We start from the raw sequence: 14920 nt of genomic DNA on the forward strand, positions 1-14920 counted from the left end.
CGACGCAGATTGCGCTCACATCCAGATGTGGGCGCCCCTTTCCTGTGAATTGACGGGACATGGCTAAAAAAAAAAATTCAAATCGGGCGTCGCTGGATTAATCCACCAGCCAGCCACCCGAAAAAACGTAGAGGGTGCCACAACAAAATATTCCCAGGTCAACAGAAACACTCACCGCATGAAACACTCCCAGAAAGCGTGGGGGAAGAAGCAAAAAACGAGCGTGTCTATCGTTCAGAAAGCGTGATGTGATACAGTAGCGCAGGTGGATATAATCATGGACGATGGGGATTCGTTCCTAAAAAAAAAGAAAGAGAGTGTCTGTGATATGTGCGTCAAGATAGCATTGGCTCAATAATGTCTGTTGTGGTGTATAACAGTAACGAGTCCATATAAGGGAGGTCATAGAGTAGAATTTTATCAAGCCACAGATGCTTCGCTCGTTGCATCAGGGAGGTTCCGAACCTAACAAGAAACGGTTAACGGGCAGGGCTGGCGTAGAATGGGAATGACGTACGCCAAGAACAGGTCGAGAATAATCCTCATCGTCCCTCACCGAGTCCCCGTCACCTATTCGTTGGCGCAGACCAGGGTCCAACCTGTCATCGCCCGTGCTTTCAGAAGAGTACACGGACGATGATGCACTGACGGGTCGAGCGTTTTCAAGGACGGGTGGCCGTTTCATCGCTGCGTCTGACAGTCGCTTTGGATTTCTAGGCGGCGGGGTAGGGGATCGTACATTGGGAGGTGTAGGTTGTCGATAGTTGGCCAAGAGAGGTTCGTAACTGGCACCGCTATGAGAGGCGGAATGACGGATGATGTCACCTCCACTACCGCTGTTTTGCCGATCGTGATAGGCGCCCATGTGGAAGGCCGCTGGAGGCGGGCTAGCGCGATTAGCCGAGACGTAGCCATCTCTCGCTCCTGGGGGAACAATATATTCGGTGTAGGAGTTGTACCCGTCTTCTGGGCCGCCGTTGAGTGGAGGGTTGTCCAGGTAAGCAGCGGATAGACGACCTGCGCTTGGGGTGGAGCTCGCGCCAAGGCCAGAGCTAGAGCGTCGTTGATACATCAAGACGTCGGGAGATCCAAAATACGACCTTCTAGAACCCGTCCCAGGATCATCGTCATCGTCCAATGGTGCACGATGGAAGCCTGCTGCAGCTAGAGTTGCGGAAACGGCAGTGTCATGTTCTAGACGTTGGGTGCGGCGGCGGCGGCGAACGGCAAAGAAGATCCAGAGGAGGATGGAAGCAGCGGCTAGGCCGACGAGAACAAAAACACCGGCCACCGCGCCGGTGTTTTTGAAGAATCTGTAGCAGAGGCGTGAAGTGATATGGGGGGTCAATGAAAAGAATGGACTGACGTTGATGATGTTTTGGAGGAAGTAATGTTGGGGCTCAAGGTGGGACTAGGATTCGCGATTATTTGTGTGACAGTTATAAGGGTACCATTATTTGCTGTGGAAGTGGAAAGTGTGGTAAAGGCTGATGGAGCGCTGGTTGTGAGTGCGCCTCTGCTATCAGTCACAGTAACGAAGATTGGGGTGGAAAGTGTTGAGCTGAATGAAGTGATTATGATGATACTGTCGGATAATGAGGGGGGGAAAAGACGTACGTGGGAGTGAGGATTGAGGTTGAGTCGTCGGACGAGGGCGGAAGGATAATTGTAGAAGACGAAGAGAAAATTGGCGTTGAGGTGAGTGGTGGGGTGGAGGAGAATGAGGATGAGAAGGATGAGAATGAGAAGGACGAGGACAAGGATGAGCTCGAAAAGGACGATGAAGATGAAACGGACGACGGGGGCCTGACGGATGGACCGAACCCAGAGATGGAGGAAGAGGAAAAGGTGCTGGAGGAAGAGGAAGACGAGGATGAGGACATGATGGAAGAGAAGAAGGAGAAAGAGGAGGAAGAGGAGGGGCGGGTTGTCGTCGTCGCCACTGCCGTCGCCGTCGTTGTACTAATGAATGAAAGTGATTAAAAGTGGAAAGATTGAATTTGCAATGTAAAAACTGACCGAGATGCGGAAGCAGACAATGAATTTGAGAAAACAGAAGAGAAAGACGACGACGACATCAAGTCAGTACAAAATCAAGGAATAGTAAAAAAAAATGCAGTAGAAATCGTCGTAAGTAGTACACGCTCTGTGTCGATAATGATAAGGTTGGACATACATTCAACCGGCCCGTACGTCACAAGGAGGCAATGCTTCCGCCAAAAGACGACCATCTCATCCTCGACTTCTCTGGCCCACCACCAGACTTTTCTCTTTACGATGCAGAGTTCTTTCAAGTAGGCTACGAGGACATCGTATCACACGATCCCCATCTCAATACAGATGGTCAGTAACCTCCCTCTTCACTTCAACCGAGCAACAACTCAACCCGTGCACAGGAGAAGCTCTGTATCGTTTTCTTATTGCCCAATCAGCCAGAATCCCCTTTTGTCGTCTCCATTGTCGGGGAACTCACACAGAGCACAAGAGTCGTTGGGTAACCGACCGCGACAGCAACGGTCGCACCCAGTCCCGTCGCGAGACCTACTCAGAGACAGTCACCGATTTTGACTTTTGCATTGACATCAAGCCTGGTCAAGAACTTGACCCACAGCCAACCCATTGGTCCGTGGCAGACCATGAGCCAGCGTATCGTGGTCTTATGGTTCGCGAGGTAGAGATGCCCTTGGCTGCAGGGAAGCGCACAGCAACGAGGAAGGAGATCAAAGAGTACAAGGCTTTTGTCGCACAACGCAAGGCCCTTGGTCTACCGCCCTGGGTTGCCGACCTCAATACCGTCTGGACAGAGGGCGTGTCGGAGCAGGATCACGTCCTTAAATCCTCAATGTCACTCCGCCAGTGGGCCGACGAGTATTGCGCCAGCCCAAAGTATCTAAAAGAGTTCGTCTATGACCAAGTGAGTTCTCGACTCCAATTAGTCACTACAGAGTGCCTGACCCAACAAAAGGTGCTTTACGGTTGGGACATGCAGGAACTTGAAGACGCAATCTGTGCCAATATAAAGTCTACTCCCTACAATGGATCCCTTGAAGTCGACTTTACCATGCACCGCTCAAAGATTTACATTCGTCCAGACAACAAACTGTCCAGAATGTTGTCCAACAAATGGCTCAAATTCCTTTCCATCATTCTCTTGGTATTCCCCTTTATTTGGCTTTTCAAGCGTTTCCATTCACGGGGAGGCGGCCGCTGGGAAGTCTGTGGAGGCGCCTACCCGTTGAAGCGCTGGGTTCCTCTTGACGATGTCGAGGAGGACTCTGACGCTGCGCCTCCGACATACGATGCAAAGTCTGCACCATCGGCTGGCCCATCGACAATGAGGGCTTCATCCTCAAAACTTATCCAAACGTCGACTGGCCCAAAGAAATTGCTTGGTTTGAGGGAAGGTGATTGGTTCAGGTCATGGGAGCATGTCATATCCAGAGCCGTCGTAGGCCGCTATCAATCCACGGAACCTCTCCTTGAAAACCGAGTTCAATTTCCAATGTTGGATGGCTACAATGACCCACTTTGATACCAATTCTTTACGCAGGTGTAATGGAAAGAAACACGGAATTAGAATACATTTGAAATCTAATATCCAAAGAGGAGCGGATGCAGATGGTGCTTGTAAGATACAAGAGGATGTCACCGTCGTCGCCGGCTCAAATGCGCCACGTGAGCAGCATCCTGAGCAGCCCGCTGAGATTCATACTTTTCTGCCTCTGAGAACTCTTCGCCTTCCAACAGCGCAAGCGCAGTTTCGAGGTACCACATGTTTTTCTTGATAAAGTGCACCACGATGGTCCCGCCAACGCGTTTTCCTTCGTATCGAGTCTTCCTGCCCTCGCGGTGTGTCCACGCATACTCGGGCGTCATCGGGCTCCCTACAGTAAATCAGTTAAGAATATCGCAAATGGATGTATTGATTCTTGCCTTCTCGTATCATCGACATGTCGCTGCCTTCTACGAGTGCTTCGACGCTTTGTGTAGACGTTAATTCCGGAATTGGCGGAGTATACCTCACACCGAATGTGGAAACGCTCGAATGCGCCCATGCAGCAGGTGTCGGAGCTAGACTACCTCCCGTGGCAGGTATTTGGGTAGTAACTCCCGGCTGAGTCATCTTTTCTAGGTAGGCCTGCATGCTACGTCGTATCCTCGCAGCTTCCGAAGGAAAGAGGAATCCATGCGAGTATCTGGGCTAGATTTCAGAAAAACAAAAGAAGAGTTCAAGCATTGCAAACGTACACTGTCCCTGAGCGAGGATGATCGTAAATCCAACAATGCTCACTAGTCCACCTCACCTCGGAAGCGCGTGGATGAGCGCGCATCCATTTCGAAGTCTGCTTATCTTCTGCCCCTCGCACCAAAGTTTTGACCATCGGATCTTTGGCAACCCACTCCACCAAACTCCAGCTTAGCGCGTAGAGTTCACCAGCCATAAATTGGTGGAGTCTGTTAGTGACCAAATAACCCCAGTAGATCAAGGGGTCATCGTTGACATCTTGGCGCACATGCAACAAAGGATGCGGTGATGGAAGTAGGGATGTTATATTGTGCATGGTATTATGAGTGCCAGGTTTGGAAGAAATGTCTTCTTGGTGAGGGGTGGTGTTGTTGTGGCTCTTTTGCTTCATATGTAGCTCTACGCGCAACCGGGATTCCAGTTCGGCAAGCATGACGAAAGAGTCATCATCCACTTTGACAACAAAATCGGGTCGTACCCAAGGTCTGGGCTTGCTGGAATGTATGTTCTCCCATACTTGAACAGGGTCGTGAGGTGCAATTGATGGGGGCAATGCTGTATAATTTGAGTATGAAAATTGGCGTGGTGGAATTTCGAATTGCCCATAAACAGGTGGTACCCAGGCATTGATGGAAGCCCAAGAGAAGAAGGTATGCGATTTCCCGCCGTTCATGTTTTCTGGCATGGGAAGGATGACGATATCGTTGTACACTGACCATCATCAAATTAAGAAAGTCGAAGAGAAAAAGAAAAAAAGTACTCACTTTCTATCTCTAATTTTATCCTGCGTTCCCAATCCTTCCTAGGTTGTCCGACAATAAAACGCACCAGTGTACGCGACGTTCCAGTCCCATCGTCTCCGCCACCTGCTCCTCTCCTGCTTCTAGGATGACTGGCCCACGTGGTCCTCACAAGCATCCGACGCTCAAACGCAGAGTCAACCGAAAAGACCCCAATGAAAACACCGGCCGGGGTAAGGGAGTCGAAATTGGGTGGTGGGAAGGGCGTCAGCAACTGTCCTGGAATGATCTCGGGGTAAATATGAGGCGAAAACGGCGCGGATAGCTCGTGCGGGGGAGCCAGGGATGGAATGGAACAATATGCTCGCCATGGTAGCGGTTCTTTGTCAGGATTGAGGATGTATATTAGCAAAAGGGTTAAGAAGATTGCAAAGACCGATAGTAGGATCAAGGTTAGAACCTGGGGAAGAACATCTTTTTCAATGGGCATAAAGATGGTAAATTCGTGCTAGTACTTACAATCGTTATTGGCTGCGACGGAAAGAATGGATGACGAAGCACGCGTCGCATCCATCTTTTTAGCGTTCTAGCCACGTATCCACTTCTCTTCCGCCGACGCCGTGAGGTGGACCACCATCCTCGTCTGTTGTCTCTCCACCAAGGATGCAAGTTCGGGCTTCCCCTCATCAAAGGTGAGTGAGGCTCGCTATCCGTATCAGACGGACATGAAGAAGAGTGGTTTGGGGGATAAAACTGTGGAAGGGGTGAGGTTGAACGCGACGGCACAGGGGTAGACGATGCGGTGGAGGAAACTGGCGAGCGTCCGATGGGTCGGGTGGGTGGAAACAAGAAAACGGTAGAACGCGGCGAATCCGAGGAGCCGGTTGCGGAAGTTGAAGGAACGAAGGCTGCTCTCGATCTTGTGTGCCTCGCAGTGTCCTCAGAATCCGTACTCGACGAGCTATCGTAGCTTTCCAAATGGTTCGGAGGGTCCGCGCGAGGGCTTTGAGGTCGTAAAAGATTGATTGAGAATGCCATTAGATAAAGATAGTGAAGGGCCGGAAGAACGAGAGGCTGCGCAGTTGGTGGTGGTCAAGACCGTGCTATGTGTCGGGTAGGGCACCAGTCGAGCAGGATGCGAGTGCGTCGTGGAATAGCAGCTTGGCGTCGATGTGCCCGATGAGCAGGAAATAATAAATACAGGGGGTGACGCCAGCAACGTCTTTCTTATAGGTGTCGAACAAAGTTGTATGCGGTTGCTGGATTAACCACGTGCATTTCGTAGCACGCGGACTTGCATAGCCCAAAAATTTCACTCAAATTCATCCCTGTCTACATTCAGAACAGTCCGCCTTGATATACCTTTTTCCAGCTTTCCCTTTCTTTCACAGCGTCCCAAAACGCCTCCAATTTCGCTTCACGGTCATGCCCGAGGCGCTCTCGACGTGCAACGTCCTTGACATGTTCTTTCGGCAAAGCGAACCCATCACCAATATGCTCCTCCAGTTTTTTGACAATCGTTCTGCCATCGTCCTCTGGAGTGCCACCACTCAGTTTCACGACCCTCGTCAGCCAACCAGCAAGGTGCAAGTCCGCGATCGAATATTGATCAGCTATTGATAGGTTCAGAAGACGTTCTAAAAATAGCCACATTCGCGAACATACCAAGGGTATACAGCCCTACCATCTCCTTGCTGATCGTCAGAAGAACCTCTTTGAGATGCGCACCCCATGCGTCTTGAGCTATCTTGAAGAACTCTTTACGATCAGCTTTCGCCTTTTCGTCAAGATCAGCCGTCGCCTTTTCCGCATTTTCAAGAACCTCGAGGAGCAGTTCTGTAGCATCGAGCTTCTCCTTCCACAAGATTTTTACTCTCTCGGAAACAATAATTTCTTTCGCTGCGGAACGTGACAGGCTACTGCTCAAAAGTTCTTGCTTTCCTTTCAATGACGGGATAACTTCCTTTGCCAAAAGGACTAGCGATTGTTCATCACGCGCGTTAACGTAGCGCAAGTGGTTGGGATTTGCCTCCTCTGAATGCAAGATGTCGATGATGACACTGCAAATTGTTGAGGCAGCGATGGTGGCTGGCGTAAGGGACGGCGCTGGGGCAGAAGATGTTGTGTGAGTGTGTGAGAGGGCCGATCTTGACTTGTCCAAGAATTCAACGATTTCCTTGAGCATAATTTGGTATACCATCACAAGCTTCGAAATAAAGTACGGCCATACCTTCGTTTCTGTGAGGGCTTTATATCGACAATGGGCTTGATCGGCAAGGGTATCAGCTAGTGGAACGACGAGAGTGGGGACAGTCGCTGAGATAGATGTCAGATTCAAAAGTTTGAGAGTAAAGTGCACGCAGAACAGACCTTTGAAATTGAGGCGAAGGAAGCTTGTGTTATAATTCTCTCCTTTGGCTGCAGAGGGGTGAGGGTCTGAGGGACAAGATTGGATGAGTGGGAGTACCAAGATCAACTACACGTAAATCGACTTCATCTTTAGCATAACCCTTCTCTTCACTGTTGAAGAGGTGGTCGACGATCAAGAGATAGGGTGTGATCCAGAATGCTCACAAGGTCATGAGGGCTACAGCTGACCATACTGATAAGGGGGAATAATAGAGAGCAGCTTTAGGAAGTGTATCTGGCATTCTGGCTATGAATTGGCAATAAATTGGCCGTCGCTGGCAATTAATCGCTGTGTATCGTGGTTGGGGGTATCTAACTGGTGTTACCACATCATTCCTGCACATGACGTAAAGACTGTCACAATGACTCACATGACCAAGTTCACATGACTTTCCAGTTGTCCAAATTAGGTATGGAATGTACTCGAATTAGATCAAAGGTCTCTTTCTGCGATGAACCTCCTTTGTTTTTCACTTCCTTCCATCATCAATGGCCACTCTCAGGTATGTCGTCTCCTATTCTACCCAACCGCCAATCAACAGTCCTTGCCAGACACGAATTTTATGAATCCGACGAGCGAGTCGTTCTCTCTGTCTTTGATCGTGGCGCAGATCCTGCTGAGGTCACCGTCACTTTTGAGCCGAGAAAGGTCATCTTTCACGTCTCATTACATTTGCGCCCAGCATAAATTCATCATCTATTGCAGTTCACCTATGCCCATGGCGAGAAATCTCTCGTTCTCGAGCCCTTGAAGGGCCAGATCGATCCCGACGCCAGTGATTACACAGTAGGCAAGGTCAAGGTCGAGATTCGACTGGTGAAACGTACGCAAGGAAGATGGGGATCGCTTGTCGGAGACTCTCCAGACCGTGAGCATGACTTGCACTGACACACTTTTCAAATCTAACATCATCTCTCTCGATAAGCACTCGCCAATACCACGTACTCCGCAGCACCTGAGACAAGGCCCGCTCGTAAACCTGCTAAGAATTGGGAGGGCATTACCACAGAAATTCTCGGTAGCGACAAAGAGAAAAGCACCGACGAAGATCCCAACGTTGGAGGAGACAGCACTCTCAACGGCTTTTTCCAAAAGATTTTCGCCGACGCTGATGAAGACACTAAACGAGCTATGATGAAGAGCTATTCGGAAAGTGGTGGTACCACCCTGAGCACCAACTGGGATGAGGTTAAAAAGGCGCCAGTGGAAGTCAAACCTCCCGCAGGTTCTGAGTGGAAAAAGTGGAATTGAACTTGAGCATCGTACTCTTTCGAAGAATCGTCTGTTTTCTACTGGCTTTGTCGCAATGCTCATATGTACGATCTATTGAGATGGTCAACCCGCTTGTTGTGAAAGCAGTCGATTGAAAATTATCCAGGTACTATGTTACGTCTTACCATCATCGTTGCTGCCACCAAATCGAATGGGATCGGCTTCAACTCGCGTCTACCATGGCGACTGCGAAAAGAGATCAAGTACTTTGCGCAAGTTACAACTACTGCACCATCTGGCCAGCAAAATGCTGTAATTATGGGTAGGAACACATGGGAAAGTCTCCCACAAAAGTTCCGACCACTCCCCAACCGCCTCAACGTCGTTATCAGCCGTAATCTGGCCTACGATTTGTGCGAATTTGCTGCACGTGTCAATGGTCCTCATAACTAATATATTCATTAGGGGAAAGGCATCCGCAATTCTAGAGCATGACCTCAAATCTGCACTGTCACGAGTAGAGAATCCAACCTCGGCCTCGTCGTCGTCACCCATACACAGAGCTTTCATCATTGGCGGCGCGTCATTATATTCAGAAGCGCTTGGTCTATCAACAGACGTTGTTGATCACATCTTACTCACGCGTATTGTCTCTCCGGACTTTGAGCAATGTGATGTATTCATGCCCGACTTTCTGTCGGGTAAGGGGGGGTGGAAACGTGTGAATCACGCTGTGTTGGAGGAGTGGGTCGGGTTTGAAGTGGTAGAGGGTGTGCAAGAGGAGGATGGTGTGAAATACGAGTTTCAGATGTGGGTGCGGGATTAACGAATGTTATGTCGACCGAGTGAGGATGCCGTTAACCTTGTCTCTGTGAGGCGGTGAGATGCGGCGCCAGTGTAGAGGGATCTCTAGTAATACCTGTTTGTGCTTCGGGTTTTTTGAACAGACTACATAAACCCTGCCCTTGCGCCTGACAACGCTGCAGCCATCGCACATGACTTTGACGGATGAACGGACTTTCATGCCACGGGCTAAGACCGGTGTCTGGGTTATTGTCGGATGAGGGTGGTGGTGCACATGGGGCACGGCAACTGCACGAATGCGCGCGACAAGCGGCCGACTGGATGTGAGCAATGCTCGCAGCATGAGTGCAAGAGGAAAATATCCAGTGTCACGTGTTGCACTCAAACCCCCTTTTGCGTTGCTCCCTTCTTCAATCCAACTTTAATCTGGATGTTCTCGTATACCTAAATGCTCAGTAGAAGCCCTCAATCTCCCGAAATGCCGCACATTGGCGGAAAGCTGGCAGTCGTCATTTTTGTCTTGACCCTTCTTGCATTTGTGATTGAAAGCCAACTTACTCAGGTGGGCTCTACTTCTCTGCTTGTTGTAATTTACACTCATTTCCGTTCAGTATGTCCAAACAACGCTGAGATACAGGCAACCCTTCTTTTTATTGTGCGTATCCTCCAAGTTCATTTAAGCCCATGCTTCTCTGAGTCCTTGTCATCCAGCTACCTCGTACATTCCGCATTTGCGATAATTTTTCCCATCCACCTTCTGTATCTCATCACGACTACGAAATACTCTGCTACGTCTATTCTGGAAGGCCTTGGCATCGCCATTTCCAGTCACTTATCGTCGAGAGAGGCTTCCTCCTCCACCCTTAGATTCCCATATGCTAAATTTCTGAGATTAATACTTGCAATGACCCTCGGGATAACAGTCCCCGCGTTGCTTTGGTTCGCTGCCGTATCCCTGGCACCGTGAGTTATCACTTCCTCCTTTGCGGGCAAACGCGTATGCAATGAAACCTTTCTTAGGGTAAGCGATGTCACTGGTGAGCACCTCGAATATTTCAGCCAAGCCTGATGACGATCGCTGTTTTTCGTAGCCATATGGAATACCAATGCTTTTTTCGCATACCTGATCAGTGTCAAGCTTTTTAAACTGGAGTGGGAATCAAGACGGCTATTCGCCGTGTTGTTGGCGACTCTGGGCGTGATTGTCGTCGTATATGGTGGCAGTACCTCGTCAGGAGACGACACACCGAGCATAACAGGCAGCGGCTCTGTTTCGATGCGCTCATTTAAACCCTCGGCACCCCTGGTCGGCAATTTGTTGACCTTGGTTGCTTCATTTGGGTATGGTCTTTACCAAGTCCTGTACAAGATCTATGCTGCGTTGCCGTCAGACCCGGAAGTGACCTCGGACATACTGTATGAAAGAATTCTTGACGAACAAACCGATGTCGGTCACTACAACGTTCCAAACGAGGCTACGGCAGATCATTCTCTGTTCCCGCCACCATTTGGCCTTCACCCAAATCTACTAACCTCAGCTATTGGTCTCACTACTCTAATTTTGCTATGGATACCCATCCCCATCCTCAATGCAACTGGCGCTGAAACATTCAGGTTGCCTCCTAATGGCATCACTGTTTTGGCCATTGGAGGTATCGCATTGAGTGGCGTCGTATTTAATGCGGGCTTCATGGTGAGTTTAACTATCCGATGCGTTATTGTTTACTCCACGTCTTTCCAAAGATCCTTTTGGGAATCTGGGGCCCTATCATCACGTCTGTAGGCAACCTATTGACCATTGTGTTGGTGTTAACTTCGGATGTGAGTCGCGTGGTCCTCTGGTGTAAATTCTCCCTTCATCTGTGTCGTTGAAGGTCATATTCGGGTCAGGCTTAGATGCTCTGACGGTGTGGAGTCTGCTCGGGTCCGGCGTCATCGTCGTAGCATTCGGAGTTCTCGCCTACGATATGTTTAAGACGAGGGCGTAATCTTAACAAAAACGAATCTGACTGTGGTCATAAAGTGTAATTCATTGTGAGGTAAGAATGATTAAATTAAGGGTCTTATCACAGGCAAGAGACAACTTGACACAACAGCAATGAATCGTTAGATAAAAACACACCAGCAAAAAAAAAAGAACCTTAAACAGTACGACGATTGTACCCGATATCGAAAGGAGAAAATATGATTACAAGCTCTGAGCGCGTTTGTGGATGGCGAATATGAATTGCTAGGCAGACATATGAGGTAAGTGATATGAGGGCGGGAACGAAGAGAAAAAAAGGTTGGCCTCTGGTGGTAGTTCGGCCTGGTATCAGAAAGGGGCGGATGGAATCTGCAGAATATATGACGCAGCCCAGCCCTACCAGGGCAACTCATAAGGTTGATTAGAGGGTGAGAAGCAAGTCTTCCGCCTACTTGATTAAGGGAAAAGGAATAGCTTAGGAAGCAGTGGCCATGACACTACATCGAATTCAGCGATTGTATTATGCACTTCTTCATTAACTCACCTCTTCCGTTTTGCTTTAGTCATTTCTTTGCGCAAAGCAGCGCCGTCAAGTGGTTTTAACAGTTCAAATGCGCACAAGAGGTCCTCAGAGACACTGCCATGGCAGTGAGCGGGGTGGAAAAGGATGATAAAAAAAGGGAACGGACCTCATGCATGCACCGTAGTTGTCGAACTCTGCAATGAAAGTGAGACCTCTCTTCAACAAGGACTGCGGTTAAACTTACCACCACAGTAATTCGGCGCGCTGAATACGGTGACAAGGGTACGGTCATTCCAAAACTCATAACCATCCTCTACGACCATATGAGCGCGACATATCAGGTCCATATCATATCGAACGAGAAACTCGTTGATGATAGCTTTTCCGAAGCAGTAACTGACTCCTCTCTCATTGTCTTCCCAATCGAGCGCCGTGTCTGATGGGTCCGACCACAGTAGATCATTGAGGAGCCCAAAATCGGGCACATCCGTCGGCCGCTGTATGCGCTTTATGTCGTCCATTGAATGAAGTGAAGGGGATAGCCCTCCGTGGACACAGAAAATCTTCGATGCCACGATGGCAGCAATTGGAAGACAATTAAACACGTCTATAAATGTTTTCCACGTCTTGATATTACACCGTCGTTTGCATTCATCGTAAAATCCATAAACTGTCATCGAATTGGCTTATGCAGTATTAGATTGAGGGTAAAGCGTACCTCGCGTAACATTGGCACATTCATGATTCCCCCGAAGTAAAAAGAAATTCTCTGGGTATTTTATCTTGTAGCATAGCAAGAGAAGAATGGTTTCAAGACTCTGTTTGCCGCGGTCGACATAATCGCCAAGAAATAAGTAATTGGCGGCTGGAGGAAACCCACACATCTCAAACAGCCGTATGAGGTCGGAATACTGTCCATGCACGTCGCCGACGATCTTCACAGGCGGTGAAAGTTCTATCAGGGTAGGCTGACTAAGGAAAACATCGCGAGCAGCAAGACAAATTGCTGTGATTTCCGTATTCTTCAAACACAGTGATTTGCTGACTTTGCCGGTGTAGCCCACGTCCAGTAATCGTTGGATCATATCATCAATGTCAAGCTGTTTGAGTTTGTCCTTCGATCCACCATTTCCGAGAGATTCACCGGGAGCTCCACTGCTGTTTGTTGAACCTGGACTAAACGGTATTGCGTTGGAAAGGATGGTGTGCGCAACAGGAATGTCTAAAGGGGCGGTAGTTGTGTGTGGGGACGGAATGGGTGATAGTGATGAGGGCAGCGATGTGGCTAATTGGGGTGACTCGAGGTACAGAGGGTTTGCTTTGGAGGGGTAGGGTGAACCGTGTGTTCTGTTCGCTGACGCGGATAGAGTCGTTCCTGACCCGTCGTCAGATACGTTGATTAAGGGAGTTCCGTTTGGCATTGAACCAGAATCCGAACCATCTGCAGTGGACGATCCGGTGGCGCGGGAGATTGTGTTCTGAGGAGTGCTCTCGTTGGTGTCATCACCAGTAGAATCATTCGAGGGATCTAGGTTATCCTTATCCTTCTCCCGACCTCCTTTCCTGCTCTTCTTCGAAGGTTGTTGGCCCATATGTGAGCTTGGAGGCTGCGGTGACTGGGACCGGTTTTTGGACAGCCTTGAGGTGAAGACGGAGAGAAGAGTGGGCGCCAGTTTGATTATGAACGTGGCGACGGGGAAAGAGAACTGTCGTCGCCGCCGTGTAAGTTGAACGTTATAAGGGGTAGAGCCTCGACTGAACAGATGGCAGACTACTAACGTAACTTGCCCACAGCAACAACTTGGCTTGTTTGGTGGTTGTTTGCTCAATATTCTCAACAACATAAGCATGTACATATTCCATGGTGTAAACGACACAACGTCAGGCTAGTCTAAAACTTGTTAAACGCCTTCGTCGCAGCCTTGCTCTTCGACACCCGCAGTACATTGAATCGGACCGTCTTCGATAGTGGTCGACATTGCCCTGGAATATATCAGTATTGTTCTGCCAATATCGATCAACGACTGCAACCCACCGACAGTCACAACATCTCCGACATCTACACGGAATGCAGGTGAAGCATGAGCAGCCAAGTTCTTGTGTCTCTTCTCGTAACGGTCTGCTCAAGCGGAATCAGTTTCCTTGGCGGTATCAGAAGCCGTGTCTACGCACTATACTTCGGAATGTAGTGGAGATAGTCACGTCGGATGATGATCGTGCGGGTCATTTTTGTTGAGACGACTTTGCCACTAAGGATGCGTCCACGAATTGAAATGTCGCCAGTGAATGGACATTTCTTGTCTGGGCGATGCTTAGTGCCTGGTTTATGTGAGAGTATTTTCGAACGCACCAATATATGTGCCGTTGATGGCTTCAGAAGGTGTTTTGAAACCCAAACCGACGTCCTTGTACCACCGCTTCTCTTTGGTCGCGACCTTCTTGCCACCTTTATCAATCCAGTCAGCGACAGGCGAAATTTGACGACGGAGTCACGCACCGCGGGCTTTGGCGTTTTGGAAGAGATTTTGCTTTTGGAAAGCTTTCTCGATCTGGAAATGAGGTTCAGTAGTGATAGTTGGAAAAATGGATGTTGACGCACTTGAGCGTCGGCCATGGTCTTGATCTTGTGGTCGTGCGGCGTGCCGAGGGCCTACTTTTGGGGGCTTATTGATGCTTGTTTACATCGTGAAAGCCACACATTTAAAACTGTATAGCACAATCGGCAATTGCCGTTACTTGCCTTGAATGCACGAAATCGTAGACTGTTTCTTATTCCTTCGTCCGCTATATTTGGAAGGCGAGTAGGAGACCAGCAGGCGCAGAGCTCCCAAGAACTCCACAATTATGACAGGGATTCACGGTTTTGCACCACAGATTCACCATAGCATGTGGAGCGACGTGTCGCTGTCCCACTAACGCATGTTTTGTGCGGACCAGGGGAAATTTGGAAACGGTGCAAACAACTGTCACTCAGAGTCAATAATTCACAAGTATTCTGAGTAATATACTATTATGATTC

At 49.1% G+C, this 14920-nt stretch overlaps 10 protein-coding genes across 10 annotated transcripts; 4 read left to right on the forward strand and 6 right to left on the reverse strand.

Moving 5' to 3' along the window:
* Positions 1-420: 420 nt before the first annotated feature.
* Positions 421-2078, reverse strand: LACBIDRAFT_300629 (uncharacterized protein; the record flags this gene model as incomplete). The annotated part of the gene is made up of 5 exons (XM_001873753.1): positions 421-465; positions 518-1313; positions 1367-1561; positions 1618-1962; positions 2020-2078. The coding sequence occupies 5 exons, from the start codon at positions 2076-2078 to the stop codon at positions 421-423; spliced, it is 1440 nt and encodes a 479-aa protein (XP_001873788.1).
* A 129-nt stretch (positions 2079-2207) lies between these two features.
* On the forward strand, positions 2208-3532 carry LACBIDRAFT_300630 (uncharacterized protein; the record flags this gene model as incomplete). Its single annotated transcript, XM_001873150.1, has 2 exons — positions 2208-2343; positions 2397-3532. The coding sequence occupies 2 exons, from the start codon at positions 2208-2210 to the stop codon at positions 3530-3532; spliced, it is 1272 nt and encodes a 423-aa protein (XP_001873185.1).
* A 113-nt stretch (positions 3533-3645) lies between these two features.
* LACBIDRAFT_300631 (glycosyltransferase family 31 protein) lies at positions 3646-6024 on the reverse strand (the record flags this gene model as incomplete). Its single annotated transcript, XM_001873754.1, has 5 exons — positions 3646-3884; positions 3934-4196; positions 4249-4957; positions 5011-5446; positions 5506-6024. The coding sequence occupies 5 exons, from the start codon at positions 6022-6024 to the stop codon at positions 3646-3648; spliced, it is 2166 nt and encodes a 721-aa protein (XP_001873789.1).
* Positions 6025-6324: 300 nt separating this feature from the next.
* LACBIDRAFT_300632 (uncharacterized protein) lies at positions 6325-7637 on the reverse strand (the record flags this gene model as incomplete). Its single annotated transcript, XM_001873755.1, has 5 exons — positions 6325-6599; positions 6652-7302; positions 7357-7404; positions 7454-7506; positions 7561-7637. The coding sequence occupies 5 exons, from the start codon at positions 7635-7637 to the stop codon at positions 6325-6327; spliced, it is 1104 nt and encodes a 367-aa protein (XP_001873790.1).
* A 263-nt stretch (positions 7638-7900) lies between these two features.
* LACBIDRAFT_187057 (uncharacterized protein) lies at positions 7901-8733 on the forward strand (the record flags this gene model as incomplete). Its single annotated transcript, XM_001873151.1, has 3 exons — positions 7901-8056; positions 8102-8264; positions 8322-8733. 3 exons carry the CDS (start codon positions 7901-7903, stop codon positions 8645-8647), a joined length of 645 nt encoding a protein of 214 aa, XP_001873186.1. The 3' UTR covers positions 8648-8733.
* A 46-nt stretch (positions 8734-8779) lies between these two features.
* Positions 8780-9434, forward strand: LACBIDRAFT_227877 (uncharacterized protein; the record flags this gene model as incomplete). Its single annotated transcript, XM_001873152.1, has 2 exons — positions 8780-9047; positions 9097-9434. 2 exons carry the CDS (start codon positions 8780-8782, stop codon positions 9432-9434), a joined length of 606 nt encoding a protein of 201 aa, XP_001873187.1.
* Positions 9435-9440: 6 nt separating this feature from the next.
* LACBIDRAFT_243094 (uncharacterized protein) lies at positions 9441-9632 on the reverse strand (the record flags this gene model as incomplete). The annotated part of the gene is made up of 1 exon (XM_001873756.1): positions 9441-9632. One exon carries the CDS (start codon positions 9630-9632, stop codon positions 9441-9443), a length of 192 nt encoding a protein of 63 aa, XP_001873791.1.
* A 253-nt stretch (positions 9633-9885) lies between these two features.
* Positions 9886-11414, forward strand: LACBIDRAFT_192395 (uncharacterized protein). The gene is made up of 7 exons (XM_001873153.1): positions 9886-9974; positions 10024-10067; positions 10124-10375; positions 10433-10449; positions 10504-11105; positions 11156-11233; positions 11287-11414. The coding sequence occupies exons 1-7, from the start codon at positions 9891-9893 to the stop codon at positions 11398-11400; spliced, it is 1191 nt and encodes a 396-aa protein (XP_001873188.1). The 5' UTR covers positions 9886-9890; the 3' UTR covers positions 11401-11414.
* Positions 11415-11918: 504 nt separating this feature from the next.
* LACBIDRAFT_242852 (uncharacterized protein) lies at positions 11919-13322 on the reverse strand (the record flags this gene model as incomplete). The annotated part of the gene is made up of 4 exons (XM_001873757.1): positions 11919-12015; positions 12068-12095; positions 12146-12571; positions 12620-13322. 4 exons carry the CDS (start codon positions 13320-13322, stop codon positions 11919-11921), a joined length of 1254 nt encoding a protein of 417 aa, XP_001873792.1.
* Positions 13323-13713: 391 nt separating this feature from the next.
* LACBIDRAFT_291467 (40S ribosomal protein S11) lies at positions 13714-14554 on the reverse strand. Its single transcript, XM_001873758.1, has 6 exons — positions 14501-14554; positions 14399-14450; positions 14252-14347; positions 14074-14202; positions 13937-14020; positions 13714-13884 (listed from the first exon to the last, which is right to left on the reverse strand). The coding sequence occupies exons 1-6, from the start codon at positions 14513-14515 to the stop codon at positions 13793-13795; spliced, it is 468 nt and encodes a 155-aa protein (XP_001873793.1). The 5' UTR covers positions 14516-14554; the 3' UTR covers positions 13714-13792.
* Positions 14555-14920: the final 366 nt, after the last annotated feature.

This window comes from Laccaria bicolor, genomic scaffold, assembly GCF_000143565.1.
Source record: "Laccaria bicolor S238N-H82 LACBIscaffold_1 genomic scaffold, whole genome shotgun sequence".
Classification (NCBI taxonomy): Eukaryota; Fungi; Basidiomycota; class Agaricomycetes; order Agaricales; family Hydnangiaceae; genus Laccaria; species Laccaria bicolor.